This window comes from Lutra lutra, chromosome 2 (assembly GCF_902655055.1).
Source record: "Lutra lutra chromosome 2, mLutLut1.2, whole genome shotgun sequence".
NCBI lineage: Eukaryota > Metazoa > Chordata > Mammalia > Carnivora > Mustelidae > Lutra > Lutra lutra.
Window position 1 is genome coordinate 182,170,917 of NC_062279.1, and position 27,449 is coordinate 182,198,365.

The 27,449-nt window shown below is 40.4% G+C and overlaps 1 protein-coding gene across 2 annotated transcripts; it reads left to right on the forward strand.

Annotated features, from left to right (window-relative positions):
- Positions 1–276: 276 nt before the first annotated feature.
- NIPAL1 (NIPA like domain containing 1) lies at positions 277–27,449 on the forward strand. Of its 2 annotated transcripts, XM_047719231.1 has the most exons (6): positions 277–384; positions 14,092–14,358; positions 18,874–18,930; positions 21,181–21,271; positions 23,003–23,163; positions 23,692–27,449. In XM_047719231.1, exons 1-6 carry the CDS (start codon positions 339–341, stop codon positions 24,309–24,311), a joined length of 1,242 nt encoding a protein of 413 aa, XP_047575187.1. In that variant the 5' UTR covers positions 277–338; the 3' UTR covers positions 24,312–27,449. The 2 variants fall into 2 exon arrangements, with proteins under 2 accessions (XP_047575187.1, XP_047575188.1); XM_047719232.1 differs by lacking the exons at positions 277–384; positions 14,092–14,358; positions 18,874–18,930 and adding an exon at positions 20,063–20,420.

Below are 27,449 nucleotides of genomic sequence, written 5' to 3' on the forward strand. Positions count from 1 at the left end.
TGCACGCTCTGGGGAGCGTCTTTACCCTAAGAAGTGTCCACTGCGCGGTTCCAGCCGCAGAGCCGAGAGGCGGCGGGCGCTGCCGCCAGTCCCACGAGGGACCAGGCTCTGCAGCGGAGGTCCAAACCCCAAGCACTGGGTCCCAGCCTCCGACCCCGGGGGCGTGGCTCGTGAGGAGGTCCACCCCTCCCATTGGCTAAGGCTGCCCCGGGGGGCGGAGTGAACGCGCGCCAGTCCCGGACCCTACAGCTCCGCCCCATCGCGGGTCCTTGGGGAGGAGGAGTAGCCTGGGTGGAGGAGGAGGGAGAGCCTGTTGGGAGAAGCCCAGACTGGGGGCCATGGGGGGACAGGTGAGGCTGCCGCCTGAAGAGCCCTGCCAAAAAGGTGAGTGTCTGTCCCCAGCCGAGGGACCTGGCACCGGGGTGGTGATGAGACTGGGTGGGCGGTCCCGGGTACTTGGTTTGCTCATTCAGGCTTTCAGCCAGTCAGTAGATATGTATTGGTGCGTGCAGTATGCCAGGCTCTGGGGAAGCCGGAGCCCGACGAGATAGAGAGACGGGGCTCCCACTCTGGTGCAGGAGGCAGTCCCACGTAAATTACAGCGTGCTGGGCGTCGCGACGGGGAAAATCGGGGTGCTGGGGGGAAGATTCCTGAGTCTCGTCTGAGAAAGGCGCTTCCTCTGACTCAGACTTGCTCCGGGTGTCACCCGGTGGGCAGAGGGCGTGCCTCGGGACGGGGCGGGAGTCCGTGTTGCGCCCTGCGTGGGCTCCTCGAGGGTCAGACACTGCGCGAACTCAGGCGCGCTGGGCCTCGCGGGGAGGGCGCTGGACCCTCCTGGGCGGTCCACGTCTCTCCTCTGTCTTCGAGATGAAAAACTTTCCCAACCCTGCCGGCCTCGCGTCTGACTCGCCGTGCAGTCACTTCTTGGCTACTTCAGGCGAGAGCCCAACAGAAGAGGAGGAGGGGAACTGGGCTCAGTCACCGGTAGGTTTGTCACTGTCTGCCAGGCTGTGGTTTCGGCCCCCAAGCGAATCCCGAAGAATCGCTGGGCCAGGCCCCTTGCCCTTTGCCAGGTGTTTGATCGCTGGCTGGCTTTCTAAAGTCACAGTGCAGAAGGCGCGTGTGAGCCAGGATCGAAGTAGGGACGGGAATACTGGGAGAGTGCCCCTGAGGGGAAGGGTGTGTCTCAACTGAAATGACAGTTTTCAACGTGTGAAGGCGAAGGCTGATTTCTAATTTACCTGGTAAGGACAAGAAGAGGGACGAGTGAGGGGCGTGGCAAGAATGCTTTTCCAAATTCGCTAACAACTTGAGGTTTCCTCTCCTCTTGTCTCCTCCAAATTATTCTTTTTTTTATTATTATTATTATTATTATTATTATTATTATTATTATTATTTCTTTTCTATGACCCTGCAATTGCACTACTGGGTATTTACCCCAAAGATACAGATGTAGTGAAAAGAAGGGCCATCTGTACCCCAATGTTTATAGCAGCAATGGCCACAGTCGCCAAACTGTGGAAAGAACCAAGATGCCTGTTCAACGGACGAATGGATAGGGAAGATGTGGTTCAAATTATTCTTTGATGCAGAGAGTTTACATTTTAAAAAGGGAGGCCTGGGGGGGTTGGAGGGAGTGTCAGTGAACTAGTTGAAACTATGCCAGCAAGAGAGAGAAGGAACACAAAGAGAAAATGCCTGAAAAACACAAATTACTCCAAAGATGAAGTTTTGGAAGTTGTTACTAGAGTAGCTGGATCTGAAATTATTTCCTAGATAGATTGCATGATCTTTGTCTAAATAATTCCTAAGCCAATAAGTCAGACTGTTAATAGTATATCCACCCTTATTTACCCAAGGGATCTGTAAGTAAGGAGGGTTTGTGAATTACACTTGCTTCTTTGAACTTAGATGTTTTTCCTGCTTTACTCATACATTTAGTTCCAACAAGATGTATTCAAGCTCAGCGCTTAATTCCTGTGATTAATTATAATTGTGTGGGAAGATGAGAGAAATCAGAATCCTTATCAACAGTGGGAAGAGATTAGGCTTTGGCATCTGTCTTCTCAACTATTACTGAACATCCTTGAGTTTTCACCATAAACCAGGAATAATTTGTACAGTTTACAGTTGTCAGATTACATATGAAGCACACAGCTCAGAGCTTGACATGGAGTAACAGCTCAATTTTCATTCATACATTCATTCAAATAACAAGAGTCCATGTGCTAGGCACTAACATGGGTGCTGCTATAGATGAATTTGCAGGACAGTCTGGTCCCAGACTCTAGTAAGCCTCCCATGTAGCTTACTGTGTAGAAGGCAGATAATATGCAACAAACAAATGAATAAAAAAGGACATTACAAGAGTGGTAAGTGTCATGGATAATGTATTGAGAAAGTTGAGGATGTTTAGATTGGGTACTCAGGGAAGGTCCCTTAGAGAAAGTTCTGTTTGAGCTGAGATCCAGATGACAAGAAGTTCGTCATGAGATCTAAGGATAGAGCATTCCAGTTTGACTTCCATAAAGGAAAAGTTAACCTCATACTTCATTTTTTACCTTAAAACCATAGATGCTTCAAAAGACTTCCAATTCTAAATTTTCTTGTTTCTCTTTTCTAAGATTTTATTTATTTATTTGAAAGAGAGAGAGAGTGTGCACGCATGAGCAGGGGGAGGGGCTAAGGGAGAGGGAAGAACAGAATCCCCACTGAGCTGGAAGGCTGCTGCAGGGCTCTAGCCCAGGACCCTGTGATCATGACCTGAGCCAAAGGCAGATGCTTAATCGACTGAGCCACCCAGGCACCCCAAATTCAAAATTTTCTAAAAAAAAAAGAAAAAATTAACACACATGGAGGGTGTTTTCATTTAGGTGTTTGATACTATGTCACATATTCCACAGATCTCAATTTGAGTCCAAGAGCCAATAGAGGCTTATTAATTTGCAAATATGACACCATGAAAATACAGTGTAAGAGATATACCCAGCTGCATGAAGACTCTGTCCCCAGGACTATGTGGGGTTGTAAGGGGAACAAAAGACAGAAAGACTAGGCTGTAAAGAGGACAAACCATATATCCCAGTGCATCTGCTTGAGAATTCTGACCTGATTTGGCAGCAAAGAGAATAAGCTGGAGATGGAGAGGGATCCAGTGGTTTTCAAAGCTTTCTTTGACCATGTGAACCACTTTTCCAGGGAGCAGCCAGCTAGCAGAGCGGAAAATGACATAGATGGGTTTTGGGACTGATTCATCCTGGCATGATGTTGAAAGGAAGAAATTAAGGAAAGGCATTCTTTGAGAACTGACTGTATCTCTCTTGTGCTGATTAGGGTATGTCCTGTATTCGTGTATATAATCTTAAATTTTCAAAATGGGTTCTCATAAAAATGTATCAATTTATCTTCATACATCATTAAATTCTGTGTTTTATTGGGTAGTCATTTTTTTCCTTTTTGCAGATTAGAAACCAAGGCCCAAAGAATTATATAATTGAACATTGAATAATGTTTCCTAATTAGTGATCAAACCAGGCACAAAATTATCTGGGCCTTTGTTTTTCTGTAGGTGCCCATACCCATTTACTGGCTTTCTTGGATGCAGCACTACTCATTTTAATGATTCTGAGATTTTTACTCTGAAAAACACCTCTGTCTGAAACATTTCACAGAATTCCACCAAGTGAACACACCTCTCATTATCGGGAAAAACTTCATTTTTTTTGTGTAATGTATAGCTGCTTTTCTTACTGCACTAAAAAAAAATGTCCTCCAGATTTTTTCTCGTTGTTTTCCCATCTGTCTATAGATGTCCTACATGCTGAAATTCAAAAGTTCTCAAAGCTAGTTAAAATTCTCACTAAAGGGGATGCCTGGGTGGCTCAGTTGGTTAAGCGGCTGCCTTCGGCTCGGGTCATGATCCCAGAGTCCTGGCATCGAGTCCCACATCGGGCTCCTTGCTCGGCGGGGAGCCTGCTTCTCCCTCTGCCTCTTCCTGCCACTCTAGCTGCTTGTGCTCACTCTCGCTCGCTCTCTCTCTCTCTCTCTGACAAATAAATAAATAATCTTTATTAAAAAAAATTCTCACTAAAGGTTATTCAGAAAACAATACGCTGGAGCGCCTGGGTGGCTTAGTCAGTTAAGCGTCTGCCTTTGGCTCAGGTCAAGGTCCCAGGGTCCTGGGATCAAGCCCTGCTTTGGGCTCCCTGCACAGCAGGAAGAGCCTGCTTCTCTTCCTCCCACTCCCCCTGCTTGGGTTCCCTCTCTTTGTGTCTCTCTCTCTGTCAAATAAATAAATAAATAAATAAATCTTTAAAAAAAAAAAAAGAAAACAATATGTAAAAAATAGTTTAGTCTAATATTTAATACGTAATTGCTTTTATTTTTTAAGTTTTTATTTTAATTCCAGTTAGTTAACATACAATGTAATACCAGTTTCAGGTATACAATATAGTGATTCAACACTTCCATATATCACCCAGTGCTCCTTAATCCCCATCCCCTATGTCAGCCATGCCATGCCCCGCTCTGGTAACCATCAGTTTGTTCTCTATAGTTAAGAGTCTGTTTCTTGGGGCACCTGGGTGGCTCAGTAGATTAAGCCGATGCCTTCGGCTCAGGTCATGATCTCAGTGTCCGGGGATCGAACCCTGCATCGGGCTCTCTGCTCAGCGGGGAGCCTGCTTCCCCTTCTCTCTCTGCCTACTTGTGATCTCTATCAAATAAATAAATAAAATCTTTAAATGGGAAAAAAAAAAGAGTCTCCTTCTTTCTTTCTTAAGATTTTTAAAATGTATTTGAGAGAGTGAGAGAGCATGAGCAGGAATGGGGAGGAGAGGGAGAAACAGAGTCCCTGCCGAGCGAGAAGCCCCACACAAGGGTCTCCATCGCAGGACCCTGAGATCGTGACCTGAGCTAAAGGCACATGCTTAACCTATTGAACCACCCAGGTGCCCGAAGAGTCTGTTTCTTGATTTATCACTCTTTCTCTTTTTTTCCTCTCTTGCTTGTTTGTTTTGTTTCCTAAATTCTACATATGAGTAAAATCATATGGTATTTGTCTTTCTGTAACTGACTGACTTTGCTTAGCATTATACTCTTCTAGAACCATCCATGTCATTGCAAATGGCAAGATTTCATTCTCTCTTACCGCTGAATAATAGCCCATTGTATATATATATATACCACATCTTCCTTATCCATTCATCAGTTGATGGGTTCTTGGGTTGCTCCCATAATTAGGCTATTGTAAATAATGCTTCTATAAATGTAGGGGTGTTTTTATATTCTGGTTTATAAGGTAGTTCTATTTTTAATATTTTGAGGAACCTCCATACTGTATTCCACAGTGGCTGCACCAGTTTGCATTCCCACTAGCAATGCAAGAGGGTTCCCCTTTCTCCACATCCTTGCCAGCAACTTTTGTTAATTTTAGCCATTCTGACAGGTGCGTCATCTCCTTGTAGTTTTGATTGGCTTTTCCTTGATGGTAAGTGATAATGAACATCTTTTCATGTGTGGCTTCATGATCTGTATGTCTTCTTTGAAGAAATGTCTGTTCATGTCTTCTTCCTGTTTTTTAGTTGGATTATTTGTTTTGGGGGTATTGATTGGGAGTCTGATAAGTTCTTACCTATTTTATCTTTAACAGTTTAGTAACTTTAGTGATGTACATGTTGTAAAGTGTGAAAAGAGCAGCAGTTTATGTAGGAAATCTAGTGGTCAGTAGTCCTAGAGTCCTTGTCTTCTAAACATGCTGATAGTGGTTAGATCTTGCTTAGTTTTTTTTTAAGATTTATTTATTAGTTTGGGGGGGGGAGGGAGAGGGTACACAAAAGAGAGAGAGAGAGTGGGGGGAAGGGCAAAGGAGAGGGAGAGAGAATCCTCAAGCATATTCCCTGTGACTGTGAAACCTGACGCAGGGCTTGATACCAGGACCCTGAGTTCCTGGCCTGAGTCAAAATCAAGAGTTGGTTGCTTAACTGACTGAGCCACACAGGCACCCCTTAATTTTTTTTTTTAATTGGTAATGTCTTCTCACTTTTACTTTGGTTAAGTGAGATAATGATCTTCTTACCCAGCCTTAATGGAGTTTTGTTTTTTTGTTGTTTTTTTTTTAAGATTTTTTTATTTATTTATTTGACAGACAGAGATCACAGGCAGGCAGAGAGGCACGCAGAGAGAGGAAGGGAAGCAGGCTCCCTACTGAGCAGAGAGCCCAATGTGGGACTCGATCCCAGGACCCTGAGATCATGACCTGAGCCGAAGGCAGAGGCTTTAACCCGCTGAGCCACCCAGGCGCCCCGCCTTAATGGAGTTTATATGTAAATCTATTACTATGACTTGATTTCCATACTTGCTCACAATCATTTCTCATTCTTATTCTGTGCCAAATTTTCTCTAAATCATTTCTCATCCCTATTCTGCTCCCCTGTTCCTGTTTGATAGTTCTCTCACTAAAATTGTCAGCTCCATGAGAACAAAGACCTGTTCACCTGTCCTGTTGGTCACTGTCTTACCCATACTTAGAACAGGACCTGGTACTCAGGAAATGCCCAGTAAGAATTTGCAAAGTCTTGAATAAATGAATACCTAATGCAGTGCCTTGCATGATAGGTGTTCAACAACTAGTTTGTCGAGCAAACAGAAGAAATAGATATATGGATGTACAATGTTGTTATATAGTCATAAGAAGCTGTGAGAAGAGGTTGGTTTCATCAGTAACATTAAATAATGATGATATCGTGATATGATGGAAAGAGACTGAGAAGTTCCTTAGTTTTTCTTTTTTTTTTTTTAAAGATTTTATTTATTTATTTGACAGACAGAGATCACAAGTAGGCAGAGAGGCAGGCAGAGAGAGAGGAAGGGAAGCAGGCTCCCCACTGAGCAGAGAGCCCGATGTGGGGCTCGATCCCGGGACCCTGGGATCATGACCTGAGCCGAAGGCAGAGGGTTTAACCCACTGAGCCACCCAGGTGCCCCCCTTTGTTTTTCTTTAAAAATTTCATTTATTCATTTATTTGAGAGAGAGAGAGAGAGAGAGAAAGAGTGAGAAAGCAAGGGCGAGAGACCATGAGCAAGGGGAGTGGCAGAGGGAGAGGGAGAAGCGGGCTCCCTGCTCAGTCGAGTCCCTGGAGCTCGTTCCCAGGACCCTGGGATCATGACCTGAGCTGAAGTAGACTCTTAACCATCTGAACCACCCAGGAACTTCTGAGAAGACCCTTTAGAGTGCAAGGGCAGAGAAGACCTTTCTAAGGAAGAGACATTTTAAAGATTTATTTATTTATTTGGGCGGGGAGAGTGTGCATGAGAGGTGGGAGGGGCAGAGAGAGAGAGAGAGAGAGAGAATGTCAAGCGGACTCCACACTCAGCATGGAACAGATGAGGGGCTCAGTCTCATGATCCTGAGATCATGACCTGAGCCCAAATCAGCAGTCAGATGCTTAACCAACTGAGCCACCCAGGCTCCCCAGAAAGTGACATTTTAAAGTGAGACTCAATGAAGAGGAGTTAGCTCTGCTTGCACCTACCAAGGCTAATTAGCAAGAAACAAAGCTTTGAGGTGACCAGGAATTTAGCCTATGAAAGAGGATGAAAGAGAAAAAGAAAGAAAGAAAGAGAGAGAGAGAAAGAAAGGAAGAAAGGAAGAAAAGAAAGAAAGAAAAGAAAAGAAAGGAAAGGAAAGAAGGAAAAGAAAGAAAGAAAGAAAAGAAAAGAAAGAAAGGAAGAAAGAAAGAAGGAAAGAAAAAGAAAGAAAACCAAAAACAAAACAACTGTAGAGAATATGGTTAGAGAGATAACTGGAGGCAGGATTCTGGAGGTTCTTGTAGACTGTGGTGGAGATTTTAGATTTTTCCTAAATGAGAAAGGAGGCCATTGTACAATTTTAGCAGGAGAAATGACAAGATTGGACCTACTGATCTAAAGACTCATTTCCCACGATCTTACCCCCTGCTATATCTCGACCTCATCTCAGGCCGTCTCCCTTCCACCACCCCAGCCAGCCTCAAGCACATTCCTGCCACAGGGTTTTTGCATTTACACATAGCAGAGAGGTTTGTCCACTTAAAGAAAAAAAATTCCTTTTTGATACTTCCCTGCTTTCCAAGGCACTCAACATATTATGCAGTTGTTAATTTACTTGTTTATTTATTTATTTTTGCCCCTCACTAGAATAGACATGAGGGCAGGAATTCTACTTTATTTACCATTGTATCCCCAGCTTCTATAAAATGCCAGCCAGACAGTAGATACTTTTGTGGAGTCAGTGAGTGAAACAACTCACTAGTTTTATTTCAGGGAATGAGTGAGAGAGAGAGAGACACAATATGATGTCAGAGGTGAACAAGCTTCAGAACATGTAAAACTTAAGGAGTTCAGGATTAGGAGTTGAGGTTTTATTGTCATTGCAGTGAACTCTCATGGGGAGAGGAGAGGGAAGTTAAACAGGGGAGTGACAGAATCTAATTCACACTGGCTGATATTTAGAGAGTACATTGCAGGGGACATGAAGTTCATTCATAATTTTTTCTATGGTAACAGAAATAGGCAGGTGTATCAGTCAGCTATTGCTACGTAATACACAGCCTAAAACTCAGTGGCTGAAAACAATAATGTATCCTTGCCACTGCCTCTGAAGGTCAGCTGATGGTTGATTGATCTAGTCTGGGTTCGCCTGGGTGTCTCTGCCTCAGGCTCCATGGCCACCTTTCACGTGGGAAGAGCTTGGATCTGCTCCCTGTGTGTGTTTCCGTTCTGGGGCTCAGGCTGAAGAGGCCACAGCTGCTTAGGGAAACTCTATTCCTGACCAATACAGAGGTGGGAGAGAGTAAACCTAAGTGCGTAGGTGCATTTGAAGCCTGTCCTCATATTCCCTCTGCTGCTCTCCCACTGGCCACCAGCTCACCTGCAGCCTGACATCAGAAGAAAAATATTCTGCCCACATCAGGAGGGGTAAGGGACTAACTATTTGCTGAATAATAAGCCAAACTAACATGTAACCTAGATGGTGAGATAATGATTTCCTCAAACTAGAAATATCTGGTAGTGATTTGAAATTCAGCTTTATGTAATCATTGACTCCTTAGGAAACAGCTTTTCTATTGTATGTAATTAACTGAATAATTTAAAGTATTATTCTCTATCTATAGGCAAATTGTACTTGAAAAATTATTCAAAGCATTTCAGCTTTGTATAAACATTAATAATAACTTTTAGCTGCATTTACTTGTACTTTACGTTTTTACTTTTCTGAAATAAAAAGAATACTGGCCTGGGAATTGGGTTGCTCCTTGGCTGTAATTCTGACAATTACATGGCTTTGGCCAGTCACTTAATATCTTGGCATCAGTTTCTTTGAAATGTCTTTCAATTACAAGTGCCCAGGAGCTTAAAGCAGGTATAGCAGCAACATTTATGAGCCACTGGGATTATAAGTAAATTACTCTGGGAACAAAGATCGTGTATGATCAAATCACAAAATTACAAAAGGCATCTTCAGAATCACAGAGTAAAATTCCCTTATTTTAGAGATGAGGAAACTGAAACCAAGAGTAAATATTGAACTTGTCCATGACTAGAGATAGAAACAGAGCACAAGGTGAGGAAAGGCACACTATCCATAGAAAATTTAAATTTACTTTGAAATCTTTAGTTTGTGCGTGTGTAAGTGACTTTCACACTTGTGCATGAAAGATACATATTAAGTTCAACCATACAGAACTGCTATTTTTATGGGGTCAAAATTGTCAAATATCATGAATTAGATATATTTCAACATAATTAAGAACTTTAGCAGTACTATTTGCGAGAGTAAAAACATCGTACATGATTCAAATGTCCACCAACTGTAGAACAGAAAAATTAATTGTGAGGTAAACATGCAGTGGAATTCTGTAGGACAGTGGGCAAAAACAAATCCTACAGCCACAGGCAGGTGTCAACACTAATAAATCTCAAAAACAAACAATTCCCCAAAGAATACATACTGTATGATTTACATTTTATAAGATGCAGAAGCAAAACTAAACAATTTATTATTTAAAGATACAGTCATATAAAGGAAATCTTTTTTTTTTTTTCAAAAATGTGATCTTACACAGGAAGTCAGGATAGTTGTCTCTTCAGAAAGGCAATGTTTATTCTTTAAATTAGATGGTTGACGCATTGGTGTACATTGAATTTTTCTTTATAACCGATACATATTTTCTAAATATTAATTACACAATGTTTAGAAAAAATAATAATACCAAAGAAATAATACATGCTCCCTGCTGGCGGGAGTATAAATTGGGACCATCACTTTGGAGGGCTATTATAGTGTCTATTAAAATAAAACATAATGAATGTAATAGATTTCCTCTATGTTGAGCAAAGTTTAAACTCCCTGGATAATTACTTTGCTTACTAGAATCTCAAGAAGCCAACTGAGGTAGCTCTAGATTTCTCTGAAATACTCCAGACTCCCTACCCACACATTCTACTTCGCCTCTCTGTCTCCTGCCTCACCACTCCACCCTCCAACCCCCTCCACGTCCTCTGCCCCCTGCCCGCCCCCCAAACCAACCTTCACTCCCTGACTCCCTCTTTCAGTGACATCTGCTGTAGGCCCTCTCCTCAACAGGCACCCAACATAAAACAATTTAAGGTCTAAGGTCAGAAGCTAGACAGGAGTTTTATTATTTTTCCTTCCATAAAATTTACAGCATTAAAAGCTACTGCTCACAATGAGAACTTACAAAATGCAATAAAGATTATTTGCTTTTGCTTATAACCCTCTGCTCCCACACCCCCTAAAATGCTGGAAACATTTTGCTATGCCAACAGCTTAGAAGGAATATTGTTTCACTGGAATGAGACCTGCCTACTCTGTTTTCAGAGATGAAGTTTTGGAATGGTTATGTTAATTACATAGTAAGTAAGACTAATGCAGCCTTGGAATTCACTGGAAAGTCCAGTCAGATATTTTCTCAGGAATTAGTGTAATGGAAATTCTTACTGTGAAAATCACTTTCCATTCTTGGAGTTTTAAATGAGACGAACAGTGACTGGAACAAGATTGCTAAGGGTTGGCTTGTTTGAAAATGAGCAATTCTGGGCGCCTGGGTAGCTCAGTGGGATCGAGCCCTGCATTGGGTTCTCTGCTTGGTGGGGAGCCTGCTTCCCCCCCTCTCTCTGCCTGTCTCCACCTACTTGTGATCTCTCTGTCAAATAAATAAACTCTTTTAAAATGATTAAAAAAAAAAAAAAAGAAAATCTTTTAAAAAGAAAAAAAAAAAAAGAAAATGAGCAATTCTTAAAACAACCTGCCTGAAAATTCCTCAATGTTACAGAATATCCCTGAAGTCGCATAATTCTCCTTGGAATATTTAGAAGTTTTGACTTAGAATTTATTCTGTTTCTTTAAAGCAAAGTTGATTCATTTTCAACTTATGGAAATAGGTGAAATAATAATCACAAAAAGTTTCGATGCAATTATTTTACCTTTTCAGGGACCTGAACTTTATCATTGTTTCTTAACTTTGTTTTTTTGTTTTGTTTTTGGGTTTTATTTGGGTTTTTTGGTGTATTTTTTGTTGTTATTGTTGTTTTTGTTTGTTTGCTTGTTTCTTAACTTTGTAAGTGGGAAATTCAGATAACCACATAATGTTATGCCAGGGAGGCATAGATCCAGTTACCAGAGTTTTGTTCTGAAGACATCATTTGGTCAAACTGTCCTTTGTTGTTCATAGGACTTCTTAAGATTTTTGAGATGTAAAACTAATTTTTTCATTGAATTCTAAAATTGTAGTTGATTCATTTTTCTTTGCCCTTTTTGTTTAGAATAAATCAGAATGGGAAAATACACTTTTTTAAAGAAAAAAATGAAATTAAAAAAAAGAAAAAAAGGAAACTAATGTAACATTGTATGTTAACTGTACTTGAATTAAAATGAGATAATGGGGCACCTGGGTGGCACAGTCAGTTGAGCAGCCAACAGTTGGTTTTGGCTCAGGTCATGATATCGGGGTGGTGAGACTGAGCCCTGCCTTGGTCTCCACCCTTACTTAGCACAGAGTCTGCTTGAGATTCTTTCTCCCTCTTCCTCTGCCCCTCCTGTTCTCTCTTTCTCTCTGTAAAAGAAATAAATAAATCTTTAAAAAAAATACAATAAATAAAATAAAAGGAAACAAACTATTGAGACTTCATCAAGATAAAAAGCTTTTGCACAGCAAAGGAAATAGTTGATAAAACCAAAAGATAACATATAAGAATGGGAAAAGGTATTTGCAAATGTCTTATCAGATGATATACAGAGTACCCAAGGTCTATAAAGACTTTATCAAACGCAATACCCAAAAAACAAATAATCCAATCAAGAAATGGGCGGAAGACATGAATAGAAATTTCTCCAAAGGAGACATACAAATAGCCAACAGACTCATGAAAAAATGCCCCACATCATTTGGCATCAGGGAAATACAAATCAAAACCACCACGTGATACCACCGCACACCCATCAGAATGGCTAAAATTAACAAGTCAGGAAACAACAGATGTTGGTGAGGATGTGGAGAAAGGGGAACCCTCCTACACTGTTGGTGGGAATGCAAGCTGGTGCAGCCACTCTGGAAAACAGTATGGAGGTTCCTCAAAAAGTTAAAATAGAGCTACCCTATGACCCAGCAATTGCACACTGGGTATTTATCCAAAGGATATAAATATAAACCCAAATGTTTATAGCAGCAATGTCCACAATAGCTAAACTATCAGAAGACCCCAGATGTCCATCAACAGATGAATGGATAAAGAAATGGATAAAGAAATTCACAATGGAATTTCAGTGAGCCATCAAAAAAAAAAAATGGAAATCTCACCATTTGCAACAACATGGTTAGAACTAGAGGGTATTATGCTAAGTGAAATAAGTCAAACAGAGAAGGACAATTATATGATTTGACTCATACGTGGCAGTTAAGAAACAAAACAAAGGATCATAGGGGAAGGGAGGGAAAAATAAAGTCAGACCAAATCAGAGAGGGAGACAAACCATAAAGAGACTCTTAACTCTAGGGAACAAACTGAGGGTTACTGGAGGGGAGGTGGGTGGGGGGATGGGGTAACTGGGTGATGGACATTAAGAGGGCGCTTGATGTAATGAGCACTGGGTGTTATATGCAACTGATGAATTGCTGAACTCTACCTCTGAAACTAATAATACATTTATATGTTAGTTAAATGAATTTCAATAAAGTAAAATTTTTAAAAAGGAAAAGGAAAAGAAAAGTTGAGAAAAGGGTCAGAAAATCTTGTCACGGTATCACCTTGCCGGCAGCTAGCTTTTCAAGTGGAACACAGATTTAAAAGTTCCTTATATTGTCTGCAGTGGGTTCATTTTGTGTTGCAGTGTTTAGCTTGAAAATTCTAAGACCTTTAAAATAATGGGTCTGGTTCAGTAGATGTACATGTTTGTTTGAGTCCTTTTCTAAGAAAAGCATACTGGTGTTTAATTCATTTTTTTGTTTTTACTAGATTTTGTTTAGGAGAAGGTAGATGAGTAGACCTGAAAAATCATTCTTTGCAGGGAAAGTGGTACACAAAACTAAACCCACTTTTAAATAATTTTCTGAAATGCCCCATCACCCAGCCAAGTGGGTTAGCTAAATTGCCTATAAGATGCGGACAGATGGATTGCTGTGCCTGTCCCCACACTCAGGCATCACCAACACTGCTTTCCAGGAGCCATGCTAATCAGGTGGAGGAGGGAGGTGGTCTAGGGGGCCATGATGAATGGTGAGCGCCTACCACTTGCCAACAGCTACTCCTTTCTCTTGCTACTCTCCCGGGTGCTGTTTTGCTGCAACAAAGGGCCAGCAAGTATTGCTGGATTCTCCAGTTTATAAGAGGAAGTCAGACTTTAGGTGACAGCTCTCATTTGTAAATGAACAGGTGTGTGGACCTCCCACTGGGAAAGTTCTTCCACACAGTTAAAAAAAAAAAAACCACTCTCAGGACCATCCACTTGGTTTCTCTTCCTTGGAGAAAAGCAGTAAATATTAATGTATCTCCCTTTTGTGTTTGTTGACATTTCCTCCTGTCCTTTCTTACAGGCTATGTGCTCTCTCTGCTCTGCCCAAACTCCTCCCAGGCCTGGTGTGAGATCACAAACGTGTCGCAGCCTCTGGCTTTTCCTGTCCTCTACAGGGACCTGAATGCCAGCATAAGCACCTTGAGCAGTTCTGCAAAAGTTGAAAACAAATACAGTCTGTATGTGGGCCTGGTGCTGGCGGTCAGTTCCAGTATTTTTATCGGCTCCAGCTTCATACTGAAAAAGAAGGGCCTCTTGCAACTGGCCAAGAAGGGCGTTACCAGAGCTGGTGAGAATCGGAGGCAACTAGCCCGTTCAAGTTTCTGCAGCAGCTGTGGAAATAATCCTGTTCTAAGACCGTAGTGCTACAGTAGTGGTATTTTACTGTCTCTGTCTTTTCTTAGCACATCTCCCCCTGCAGTTTCCAGGGTTGAACCAGGTGTGTCCCCTTGAGGGTGAAACTGAAGGTCTTGTTCCCAGAGGTTGAGTCCTTCTATCAGAGCTTTTGTGTGCAATTTCAGTGTTCAAGTTCAGATGTAGGTGTAGCTTCCCTGCTTAAGACATGTCAGTGGCTTTTCTTTGCACTCAGAATAAAACCCAATACCCTTCCCCAGTCTCTGACCTCCTGCGTAAAATGGTCCTTGCTACCTCTCTACCTGTATCTTCTGCCACTCTCCCTGTCACCTACTTTTGTCTGCTTCCTGGAACAGACCAAGTTCTTTGTCCCTTCAACGCCTTTTCCCTTCACCTGGAACGCTCTTCTCCCTGGCCTTCCTTCTGGCTGACTCATCCTTCAGACTTCAGCTTAAGGATCATCACCTTGGCTGGTCTTCCTCTCTGGGGAGGTGTCCCCCACCCCCACCTCCATTACTGTCTATCATGGCACGAAGGGTGTCCTTCATTGTACCTGAAACAATTTGTCATTGAAGGTTTATTGCTTATTTACTCATTTATTGATCGCAGACCCACAAGAGTAGGAACATTCCCTAGGATAGTGTTTGGGACCCAATAAATATTTGTTAAATCAATAAATGCATAGCCATAGAATTAAGTTGCTATTTATAGTGAGTAACAGCTTAACTATCCTTCATTAACCATAAATTTCCATTCATTTTTTCTCTTTTTTGCCATTTTATTGATATGTCGTGGAGATGCAAACACTTCACATATTTAGTATATACAATTTGATGAGTTTGGACATATGAATATACCTGTGATACCACCACCATAACCAAGACAATAAACATATATATTACCTCCCGAAGTTTCTTTATGTCCCTTTTCCTTCTTTTGTTCTTTTTGGGGTTTTTTTGGCCAGCAGAATATGTAACACAAGGTCTACCCTTCTGGTTTTTTTTTGTTGTTGTTGTTGTTGTTTTGCTCTTTCAGACATTTCTTCTTATTTACAGCTTGTGTTCAAGGCAAATCAATTCTATAATATGAGAAGTTACTATGAGTCAAAGCATAAATACACAAACACAATATACAATCCAAAATAGATGCATAGCATTCAGGTGTGAAACAAAACAGAATGTTCATTCACACACTGCAACTTGACATCTGTTGGATATGGTTGTTTCAGTGCAGGTTCCTAAAGATGGGGGGATAAATGACTTTGGTTATCAAGACTACTATGGCCATATTAGATATTGGAACATCTAAGCATCCGTGCAAACAAGTCCTTACAGTGTTCATTTTTAAAAAGCTTTGTGTGCATTGAGACAGAAGACATCCAAGATTATATAGAGATGATTTTTTTAAAGATTTTTTATGTATTTATTTGACAGACAGAGATCACAAGTAAGCAGAGAGGCAGGCAGAGAGAGAGGAGGGGAAGCAGGCTCCCCGCTGAGCAGAGAGCCCGATGTGGGGCTCGATCCCAGGACCCTGAGATCATGACCTGAGCCGAAGGCAGAGGCTTTAACCCACTGAGCCACCCAGGTGCCCCAATTAAGAGATGATTTCTTAAAATGTAGCTTAAGAAGTATGGACACAGGGGCACCCGGGGCCTCAGCTGGGTAAGCTTTCTGTTCAGGTGATGATCTCGGAGTCCTGGGATCGAGCCCCTCGTTGGGGCGCCCTGCTCATCGGGAAGCCTGCTTCTCCCTCTGCCTCTCTCCCTGCTTGTGCTCTCTCTCTCTCTCTCTCTCTTTCTCTGCCAAAAAAATAAAATCTTTAAAAAAGTAATAAAACAAAATAAATAAAAGTGGCATTTCAATCCTCTGGGGAAAGGATGGATTATTCAATCAAAAGTGTTAAGACAATTGGCAAAAATTAGGAAAAAATGTAAGAGTTCTACCTCATACCATTCAGGAATTTAATATTAAATGATTTTTCTCAAGAAACCTAAAAGGTCTTTCTAAGAATGTAGATAAAGGAATAATCTATTCTGTATAAAGGAAGAGACTATCTGGATTGATTTAAAAAAAAAGAAAAAGAAAGATAGAAAAATGAAAGAAAAAGGAAGAAAGAAAGAAAAGAAAAGAAAAGAATCCTACACAGCAACACCTTAACTAAAACTAAAAACCAAATGACATAGGGGGCCAGGGGTGGAAGGAGTATTTCCAAAATATATGACAGACAAAGGATATTAAGATCCACAATATATAAAGAATGACCATAGTTGATAAGAAAAAGATTAGTAGCTTAAGATAAAATAGGCAGATACATAAACAAGAAACTCACAAAATAAGAAATGCAAGTGTCCAATAAACATATATAAGTAAATGATATATCACTAGTACCAAAAGAGATAAGATCGTATGACAAGGAGCGCCTGGGTTGTTGTCTGCTATCTAATCTCTCTCTCTCTCTATATATATATATATATATTTTTTTTTTTTGGTGGGTGACGGAGGGAAGGGCAGGAACAGAGGGGTAGAGAGAGAGAGAATCTGAAGTAAGTGTCACGCCCAGCACAGAGCTGATCATGACTCCAAGATCATGACCCTAGCGGAAATCAAGAGTCAGATGCTTGGATGCTTAACCAGCCGAGCCACACAGGTGCCCCTGTTGCCTACCATCTTAACAAGGTTTTGTATTTTCTTTAAAAGGCCCTACATTGGTAAGGGACTTAGGAAAATAAATAGCCCTCCCAAACATTGCTGGAGGCAGTATCAATGGGTACAAACTTTCCTGAGAGCAATTCCCTAAAGCTTAAAAATGTCAATGGCTTAAAACCTAATAATTCCACTTCTGGAAATTTATCTTAAGTGAACAAGGATGCTACCTATAGTTACATACCAGGACATTCATTTAAGGGTTTTATATAATGAGAATAAAAGTAGAAACTCAGTATGTGTGTGTGTATAGCTGCACGCTGGTTAAGTAAATAATGATATGCCAGATTTTGAAATAATATTTAACCACTAATTAAGGACATGAGGAAGTATTTATGATATATTAAATTTTTAAAGAAATTATGAAATTGTTTTATAATATTCCAATTTAATCATGTGCATTGTAAGAAGAAAATCCTAAATAAACTACTTGGCAAGATAATCTTCACAGCTAATACACCCTGTTTCATTTAATTATAACAAAATCAGAGAGGTCAAATACATAGGATTAAGTATATTAAAATCGGTGAGAAAATTCCACTTCCTATAGCAAACGTAACTGTGACTTTAGGTCACAGATTACAGTAAAGAAAAGAAGACCGTTAGAATACCTCAGGAAAGCTTTTTACCCTTTCCAGTAGACTAGAAACTCAATTTTATGATGCCAAGGTAGAGAGTAAGGAGAGTCTAGCTGGCTAATGTTTGTTACCCTCTGACTGACTATCCAAAATCTCAAAAGCTCTTCTGTCAACCAACTTCTTCCCTTTAAGGTCCTCATTAGGTACTGAGAGAATTTACAGCTTATAGTTTTCTGTCTTCAATTTTAACTGTAGCTGAAACAAAGAATTTAGGGTTTAGAATATTCTGTGTCCACACCTCTGGTGGGCATCCATACAGTAAACCTAAGGATTAAACAAAATTTTCTTGCAAATGAAAAAACTACAGAAATCAAAAGTGACGTAATCAAAAGCTGTCCAGGATCTTTAAAAAATGACCGAGTTGGGGCGCCTGGGGGCGCTCAGGAGCTAAAGCCTCTGCCTTCGGCTCAGGTCATGATCCCCGGGGTCCTGGGATTGAGCCCCGCATCGGGCTCTCTGCTCAGCGGGGAGCCTGCTTCTCTCTCTCTCTCTGCCTGCCTCTCTGCCTACTTGTGATCTCTGTCTGCCAAATAAATAAATAAAATCTTTAAAAAAAAAAATGACCAAGTAAATAAGCTGAAGACTAGCTATCCTGAGTTGGCCTTAAGGTGGGGTCTCAATGGTGTGTCTCTCGATGGGTGGGGACCCCCAAATGTGGGGCAACGATAGGGTGGAAGCCACTGGTGTGGGAGATGAAAAAAATTCACCTGAGGCAGAACAAAGGAGACAGAAGTTGATTGAATACACCTCAAGAAAGGGAGTGGTGGGCAGAACCGCAGAGGAGAGGCTGTCTGAGACGAGGTAGTGGGTGGGTGCTGTTTTTACAGGGGAAAGATAAGGAGATATGGGAATGTATGGAATTCTCCCTTTTTTGGTTAACTGTGCTTAGTCCTAAGTAGCCCAGTAGTCAGGTAGGGCTCATGGGTATCTTGAGGTGGGTCTCCCAAAGGGCCTTTTCTGCATTCTATTGCTCAAGGCTGTTTGCCTGGGCTTGACCCTTAAGTCTTGCCTTTTCCAACCATATCCCATTACCTCTCCTCATAGTCAGCTCTTGAAACCTTCTTTCTCCAGTTAAGAACTTAACTTTAATTTTTATTATGCTCCTAGGGCAAGGTGGACATTCTTACCTCAAGGAATGGCTCTGGTGGGCAGGATTACTGTCAAGTAAGTCCTTTACTGCTCAGAAGAGTGTTTGCTAGTAAAATGATCAGTAAATTACACGGAATTGTTCAACATTGATTACTTTATCTTCCTGGTAAGGATGGCATTCAAGTCTAGAAATTTTTGTGTGGTTATCATATATAGTCTTATATATAAAATAAGTCCTATGTTTTTAGAATTAATTATTCCTCTTCTCTCCCTCCACCTCCATGTTCTCAATACTGTCCTGGAATGCGAGGGCGGGGAAGTTAACATTTGAAATATTATATTTTAATCACAAACTTCTCCTTAGGTTATATTTTATTCCCTGGAGCAACTGAGGAAAATGCCTTCTTCCCACATTTCCCTGCTCCTAATTGGAACCTGTGACTGTCCTAGCTGCATGTTTTCTGAGGAATGGGTTTATTTTACTGGTCAGGACCAAAATGTGGGTAGACTTAAGTCCCCTCTGGCTGCTTAGCACTGAACAAGTGGAGAGAAGATGAAGCTTGTGGGCACTGCCCTTCTCCCAGACTTGCCCTGAGGACACCGAGACTGTTGGATGGAAAGCACTTTATAGATGATCATGTGATGTGCAGAGAAAAGCAGTATTATCTCTCACGGGCACTTCTGCAGATTTCTATCTCCTCCCCTAAATCCTCCAAAGATTCTTAAATCCCAACCTAAAACTACCAAAGGTGGGACCTCATAAACTGTCATTTCCCACCACCTGCGAACCACCTCCCTCTGCAGCAAGAAGCCTGCAGGCTTCCGTTTATTTTCCCGTACCACGTGAGACACGTCAGACTTCCGCGATCCTCTTCTGCCAAAGAATGGGGAAGGAACTTTCTCTAATATTAGAATCTCCAAAGATGATAAATAAAGAATTATTTAAATTTAAACGGGTATAGATAGCCCTTTTTTAGTTGTTAAGGTATTTTCTGATTCCTTACTTCATTGGAATAAAAATTGACAGGGACTGAACTGAGAAGATTCCAGAGAGATATTTTGGATGATTTTTTTCTCCTTTTCTCTCTCTCCTTTTTGTGTCTCCCACCCTCTACCTGCACAATAGGATGAAGATATAAGGAGAAGGTTATGTGGCTACATTTACAGTTTTATTCTCATCAGGTACAAAGTTCATGCTAGTATTGAAGAGAAAAAAGCAGAAGTCTACAACATTAGAGATTTTTATCTAGTGACAAACATACAGCACTTCAATCACAAAATTAATATTTTCCTGGAAAGCTGTCTATAGAGATAAAAATATAAATATTATCAAGTATTCAAGAAAGCTTCATATTTGAAGAAAACTGCCATGGCTCTTCTTAGAAGAGCAGTTTCCCAGTTGCTCTATTCTGGAAGTTTCTATCTGTGTTACAATATTTCCCTAAATCTGAGTACTCCTGAAGATTTGGCTGGGGGAGAAGGGAAGTCTGGGAGCATAGCAACCAGAGGGGAAAAGGAAAAGTATTCTGGTGTCTTTTATCTGTTCCAGAAGCTCTCTCTACAACGTAAGTGTTTCTTGGCGTAGTTTGCCCTCATGAAATACTACATTCTGTGGCCAACTGTTCAGTTGTAACCCATAAGAATAATTTGGCCCCCAGACAAGAACCTGTCCTTAGAGGGAGTTTCCCTGACTCTAGAGGTCATCTCACAGAAGTGTAGAGTTCCTCAGATAAGAGAAAGATGGCAGGAGCCCATCCTTGTGATTTTAAAGCCCTTTGGATCTCCTCGAGCTTCTAAGATACTGTCAAGGTGCTTTTGGGCCATCTACAATTCAGAGATGCCTAGCTCCTTGGGCCTGTGATAGGCATTTCTGGCTATCTCCTGCCAGCTCAGTAGACCTTCGCAGAGTGTTCTAATTTGCCACAGGGTTTTTTGTTAATGTGCTTAACAGTAAGTATGCTTGAGCACCTAGAATAATTCTTTGCTTAGGCCAAAACTACCTCTAATTAGATTTTATCAAAGTGACCAACTATGTTTTTGTTAGTGACATAACTAAAATCTCTACTGGAAGTCATTTAAAGTGTGTAATCATTTGACCCCAATTTTTGCATTGAGTTCATACCCCCAGGTAATTACAGTGTATCTGCATCCCTTAAGACCAATCCTTCCCCACCCTCCATAGGAAAACGTCAAATTGTTCCTTTTAGCTAGATCTGTCAGTATCTCTGGGATGGAAGTCTACCTACCACTTTGCATGCATTATTGCTTTTTCTCTTCTGGCGAGTAAGTCCGTCTCTCACATCACCCCTGTGGCTTGCTTTCCAGTGGGAGCTGGCGAAGCGGCGAATTTTGCAGCCTACGCTTTTGCACCTGCCACCTTGGTCACCCCGCTGGGTGCTCTGAGTGTTCTAATAAGGTATGTGAGAAATGAACTTGGCTTCTTTTTTTTTTTTTAAGATTTTATTGATTTATTTGTCGGAGAGAGAGAGCACAAGTAGGGGGAACGGCAGGCAGAGGGAGAAGGAGAAAGCAGGCTCCCTGCTGAACAGGGAGCCCGATGCGAGACTTGATCCCAAGACCCCAGGATCATGACCCGAGCCAAAGGCAGACACTTAACCAACTGAGCCACCCAGGTGTCCCTGAGCTTGGCTTCTGTAGAGATGTCAGTACCATGATGAATATAAACCACAAGAAATACATCGTTAAACATATCTTAAATTATCATACAATTCATGTGAGAAGACACAGGAAAGAGCATGGGCGTGGGAATAAATTGTGGTGTTATTTAGAAAACCTATGAGGGTGGACCTGGTTTCCTGCTAACATAAAGTAATCCTGTGTTATGTTTGTGTTTATTCAAAGAAGACTTGTAGATTTTTTTTTCTCTCTCTCACCTAAACACATTGCCACAGCCCATTCAGTCCTTTGTGTTGTCATAGTGGTTAATGACCATGGTGGTCATTGGTCATGGTGGAGGACTTTTAAAAGCATAGTGTTTGGGTTAAAGGTCAACTCTCATTTAAAGTCTTCCCTTGTTTGCCAGACAGTTATGTTAGGAGACCTTTAGTTTCTTTTGGTAATGGAAAAGGGAATAATTTTCATGTTCGTAGAACGGAGATCTCATTTTTTCTGAGTGGTCATTACTATGATCCCAAATGATCGTGTTCAATGGACGCAGGAAATTTTATAGCTAAGCAACTGTATTATTTATTGTATTTTTCTGTTCCTTTTATCTCCATTCAGTATCCACCTTGGGTGGAAAACCTGTGACTAGGCCAACCCACTTCTTTTCACGTTCTTTGTAGGACTGTTGTGAGAAGTAAATGAGTCAGGACACATAGAACTCTAGAACACTGTCTATGCATGGGACCGTAACTCTTAGTAGTAGCAGTGTTTTGGCTGAGGCTGCCGTCCTCACTGACTCTAAGAAGGTGCCAGTGCTGGACCACAGTCTCAGGTGCATCTTGGTAGAGATCATACTGGTAATCCCTTGTGGGAGTGCCAGGGCATCAAGGGAAGGAGACCGGAGTGCAGAAGCCCCAGCAGACATATTTCATGGAGCAGCAGGATGGCATAGTCTGGTGTCCATGGTGGTACCAACAGAACTTCCTGAGGCCATGGCAACCAAAGTAGTGGGGACTATTGAGTAAGTGAAAGTATCAGGGTGGTAGCAGCTGGTAAGGAAATACTTCAGTATTTTGACAACCCATATGGTTATACTTGTGTGTCCTAACCACATATCAGCCCTGAGCAGGTGATTCTTCTTTAGACATGGATCTTTCTTGAAGCTTCCACGAGCGCACATAATCTCAATGAATCTTGCCAGTAAGATGCAAAAGATCTTCCATTTTGTTTGACTTTGCGGGAGAAGATGGGGAAACAAAATTAATTGGGTGGGACTTACCTCTCTTGGGAAGATGACATGGTTCAGAATGTCTGTTAAAACCCTTTTGATATAAAAGCAAGCAGATTTGATTGACCATTTCTGAGTCTTAAAACTAATCAGGTGTTTCAGCTTCCTGTAGTGTATTCAGCTCAGTTGATTGGCAACTGGGACAGAGGGGTGGGTACCACAGTGGGACTTGTGAGCTGCCACGGAATCCAATGTTAACCGAATGAGAGTGACTTTTTTTTCTTCTCCCAACAGTGCAATATTGTCTTCCTACTTTTTAAATGAGTACTTGAACATCCATGGGAAAATAGGCTGCATATTAAGTATATTGGGGTCAACCGTGATGGTTATCCATGCCCCACAAGAAGAGGAAGTCACTTCTCTGCATGAAATGGAAATGAAATTGAGAGACCCAGGTCTGTGATTCAACCAAAAGAAACACTCAGATTCTGTTCCACTTTCTCTCCTCATCAAATGAATTTGTAATAATGCTGTAAAAGGCTCCCTTCAAGCTTCCTTGTGGGTTGGGCGATACAGTGAGATTTGACTGTATTACAAGTCTTTGGTAAAGGTGACATAATGTAATGGTCCATCCAGGCTTACTCTCTACAAAGTGAAAGGAGATGGGAATAGGAGGGGCAAAAGGCATATACCCCAACCCCAACTTTGGCCACTTTCTCCCTCTGAAAATAAAAAGTCTATCAGACGATACCTGCCATACCTCATAGTGTTATCTGTGCAATTCAAATGATATGTTTATGAAGGTCCATTGTAAAATGTCCAGAGCCATGCAGTAAAATGTTGTTTTGTTTCTGTTATTTTAAGTTAATCTCACTTCTCTTTCGGAAACACCTACCCTCCTAAACTCATGGCTAACATGATTTTGCAAAAGATAGAATCCTACTAGCATTTTCTGAAGTCTAATTCTTTTCTCTTCCAAACAGGATTTATTTCCTTTGCTGTGATCATAACTGTGATCTCATTGGTGCTGATTTTGATCGTGGCTCCCAAGAAGGGACAGACCAATATATTGATCTACATTTCAATCTGTTCATTGATTGGAGCATTTTCAGTGTCTTCTGTCAAGGGCCTGGGAATCGCCATCAAGGAACTGTTGGAATGGAAGCCAGTTTACAAGCATCCCCTGGTCTTCGTTTTGCTGGCTGTACTTGTGCTCTCGGTGACGACACAGATTAACTATCTCAACAAGGCCCTGGACACCTTTAATACATCTCTTGTGACTCCCATTTATTATGTATTCTTCACATCCATGGTAGTAACTTGCTCCGCCATCTTATTCCAAGAATGGTACGGCATGAAAGCTAGAGATATCATTGGGACGCTGAGTGGGTTTTTTACCATTATCAATGGCATCTTTCTTCTAAACGCTTTTAAGCACACTAACATTACCTGGAGTGACCTGACATCCACTACTCAGAAAGAAGTCCTCTCTCTGAATGGTAGTGAAGACAAGTATGTCCTACTAGAGAACACAGAATGTTCAACCCCAGGATTCAATGATGACATTACCTTGTTTAGCAGGACTGATGATCAAAGTCTCTAGCAACCCTGAACTTTAACCAATATAAGACACTTGAAGAGGATAGGAAATGCCTGATTTTTTTGAAGAACTATTAGGAAAGCTGGCATTTTTAAAGTTCTAACTAATAATCTAGATGTGAGACAAAAAAAAAAAAAAAAAAAAAAAAAAAAAAGGAGGCCTTCCTTTTTGGCCACCAAATTTGAAAGTCAAGATTTGGATCCTCCCCCCAGAAGACTTCTACTGTTTTTCATTTCTACAAACTTGAAATATTCTCTAAGCACAAAAGAAGTTAGGGTTGCATGAGTTTCCAAGTAATCTCTTCTGGTCACAATATATTTGTCTCTGCCAAGTGGCTCTTCATTTCTTTGGCTGCTATTCTTAGTAATTCATAAACTTAACTATGTGCTGATTATCAAAGTATCAATCATCATTCTCTGATGACTCATAGTTTCAAATTATTAAACCTGAGAAGTGAGATTACTGATGCCCCCCCCAACTTCTATAACTTCCTTCTTTCTAAACTAGATGTTAAAGAGTGGAGTGTTGAAGAAAAAATAGGCCTGCCTTGGAAATTTGCTCCCTGGTGGGCTAGAATGCAGAAGACACACAGCCCATGAAGAGCTTATCAATTGTAATTTATTGCCATATTAGAAAAATTTATTACCAATTCAAAAGGGGAGAATGGAGAAGGGAGAGAAATACCTAAATGAAACATGGTGCTTTTTCTTTTTCATAAAAACAAGTGCAAATGATTAGAGTCAAGGCTTCTTTTAACTCAAAACTGAACAATATAAGACAAAATTGAATTTCTGGAGAATTCCAAGTGATTTCAGCTTTGGAGTTCCTTATATTCACTTTGTCCCTTTTTCTGTTATCCCAAAGATCATTTTTCTTGTTGACAGAGAGGCTTTTATAAAAGTAACTGATATATTACTTTAGGACTATATGATACACCTCAATTTTTCTCAAATATCTAATCTGCAAAGGGTAAGTTTTCCACAGACTGTTTGGAAACAATTAGAAAAATCTTTTCGAAAACTTGAATGAGTTATCATAATTGTTCTCTCAAATTTGACACTTTCACCCTTATTAAGGAAATTATAGTCACTAACCTTTTTAAAAACATACATATCCTACCATTATAAGTGGTAGATTTTTCTTTTTCTGTTGAATTTCATCCTGACCATATTTTCCGTACATTTTATTGAAAAGTGTTTTGGGAGAATAGGAAGGGGAGTGAAATTCCCAGAAAACAAAATATTGAGACCTTGGGGACTAGTACAGGAAAATACCTTTTGGATATTAAGACTTCTATGCAATTTTCCTATCTCCAAGTATACAGTAGGAATAACATTTTTGGTGAGCTTTCATGTCTATGGACAAATATCACTCACTGATATAAGAGAAAATTACCTACTTGCAGACTAAACTTATTTCTGTCAAAGAAAAAATCCTAACCAAAAGGTTACATGATTAACACAAAGACAAAAACAAAAACAAAAAACAAAAACCTTCAGGTTGATTCAGTTTTTCTGTTCCAACATTAGAAGTTATTTTATTTGTTTGTTTGTAATCCAGCTCAAGTCCGTCCTGGACAATAATAGTAAATTCTCTTATTGAGAATTTTATTCCACTGATCTTAGCATTTCCCAGTTCAGTTGAGTGCTCATTGATATTCCCAGGGATGTCCTGAGGTGACGTTGAAGTTGGAAAGGACTGTCAATGTCTCTTCAGTGTAGGTCAATGTTGAGTGCACCTCAGTGGGTTCTTATTTTTGAAAATTAATAATCCATGGGAGATACATGGGTTGATACCTCAGGTCAAGTACATGTTTACTCTGTTGGTTGCTGTTTCACTTTCATTGTATATCAGATACATAAGCTATGAGCACAAGTTTGTAGGAGAAGTATTTTCTGAAAAGGTAGCATTAAAAATGGTAGAAATTCTTTTAAAGATTTTTTTTTCCTATTGAAAAACTCTACTGGTTTCTCCAGGACATGTTCTTAGTGAGGAAATTAAGAGCATCCAGCCTGAGGTTGTGCTGGTTCTCCACTCTAGTGAAAGTCAACATCACCTGTTATAAAGCTTCGCCCTTAGTGTATTTCACCCAGGCTAAAGGCTCATGGAACACAAGAACTCATGTGTATCCTGGATTGGAAAATGAACTGGTGTTGACATACATGCCCAGGAGAAAGGCTGAGAAAGATTTAACAAGTTGAAACATGTTGGAGAAACAATGAAATATTTTTAAAACTAAAAATCCCTGGTGGGTATATGCATGGAAAAACCAAAATGTCATTGTAAATCTAAAACCAACAATAATTTTTCCCAAGCAGGAAGATGTTGTCTAAGAAGGAATGAAATGCTGGATCCCTTCAGACTGACTATGTTAGTCTTACCTGGTAGTTTCATGTTTGTATATATTATAACATATATTTTTATTTCACTAGGTTTCTTAAGATTTATTAGGTGAATATCATGGGTCATTAGGGATGACAAGGCTGTCTTCACACAGCCAGATTGAAGGTTTTCCCAAATTCTGTGAATATAATAGTTTCATCTTACTTTTGACATAGTTTTATTCTTAGGTCAATGGTTAAGAACTTTGTTTTTAGTTCAGATTGCATACAATGTTCATAAAACTCTTTAGATTCAGCAGATGAAATTAATGCCTTTGTTTGAAGACTACAAAATGAAATACACGGAAAACACCCACATCGGGCCTGATGTAGGAGGCATTTAACAGAATTTAGTTCTCTTTGAATTGACATTTTCTTACAGTCTTGTTACTAGACAGTTAAGGACCATTAGTTGCTGGTTTTCATACATTCTTTGTCTTTTCTTGAGTTGTGTCACATTAGCTTGTTTTAAATAATCTAAGTGGAAATGAATTATAATTATCTCAACACCAAAATGAATCCAACAAAAATATTTTTTCTTAAAGCCCATAAATCTGAACTAAGTGCAATCTTCACATTCTAACAAAACTTTATGGAAAAGTAATTTGTATGAATATCTATGAAATATTCTAAATATTTTGAATAAACTCTATAGTCATGAAATTTTCTATTTTTCAAATGTTTATATGTACTGTTCATTTTAGAAAGTTTACGAATTTTAATGTTTCTGTATATTTTCCATTTGCAATAAAATGTGGTT

Excerpts from the sequence above, each read along its gene's own strand:
- NIPAL1 (XM_047719231.1), top strand. The coding sequence starts at position 339 with ATGGGGGGACAGGTGAGGCTGCCGCCTGAAGAGCCCTGCCAAAAAG. Across the intron at positions 385-14,091 it reads TGAAGAGCCCTGCCAAAAAG|GCTATGTGCTCTCTCTGCTC; the intron begins GTGAGTGTCTGT and ends CCTTTCTTACAG. Across the intron at positions 21,272-23,002 it reads GCTCTGAGTGTTCTAATAAG|TGCAATATTGTCTTCCTACT; the intron begins GTATGTGAGAAA and ends TTCTCCCAACAG.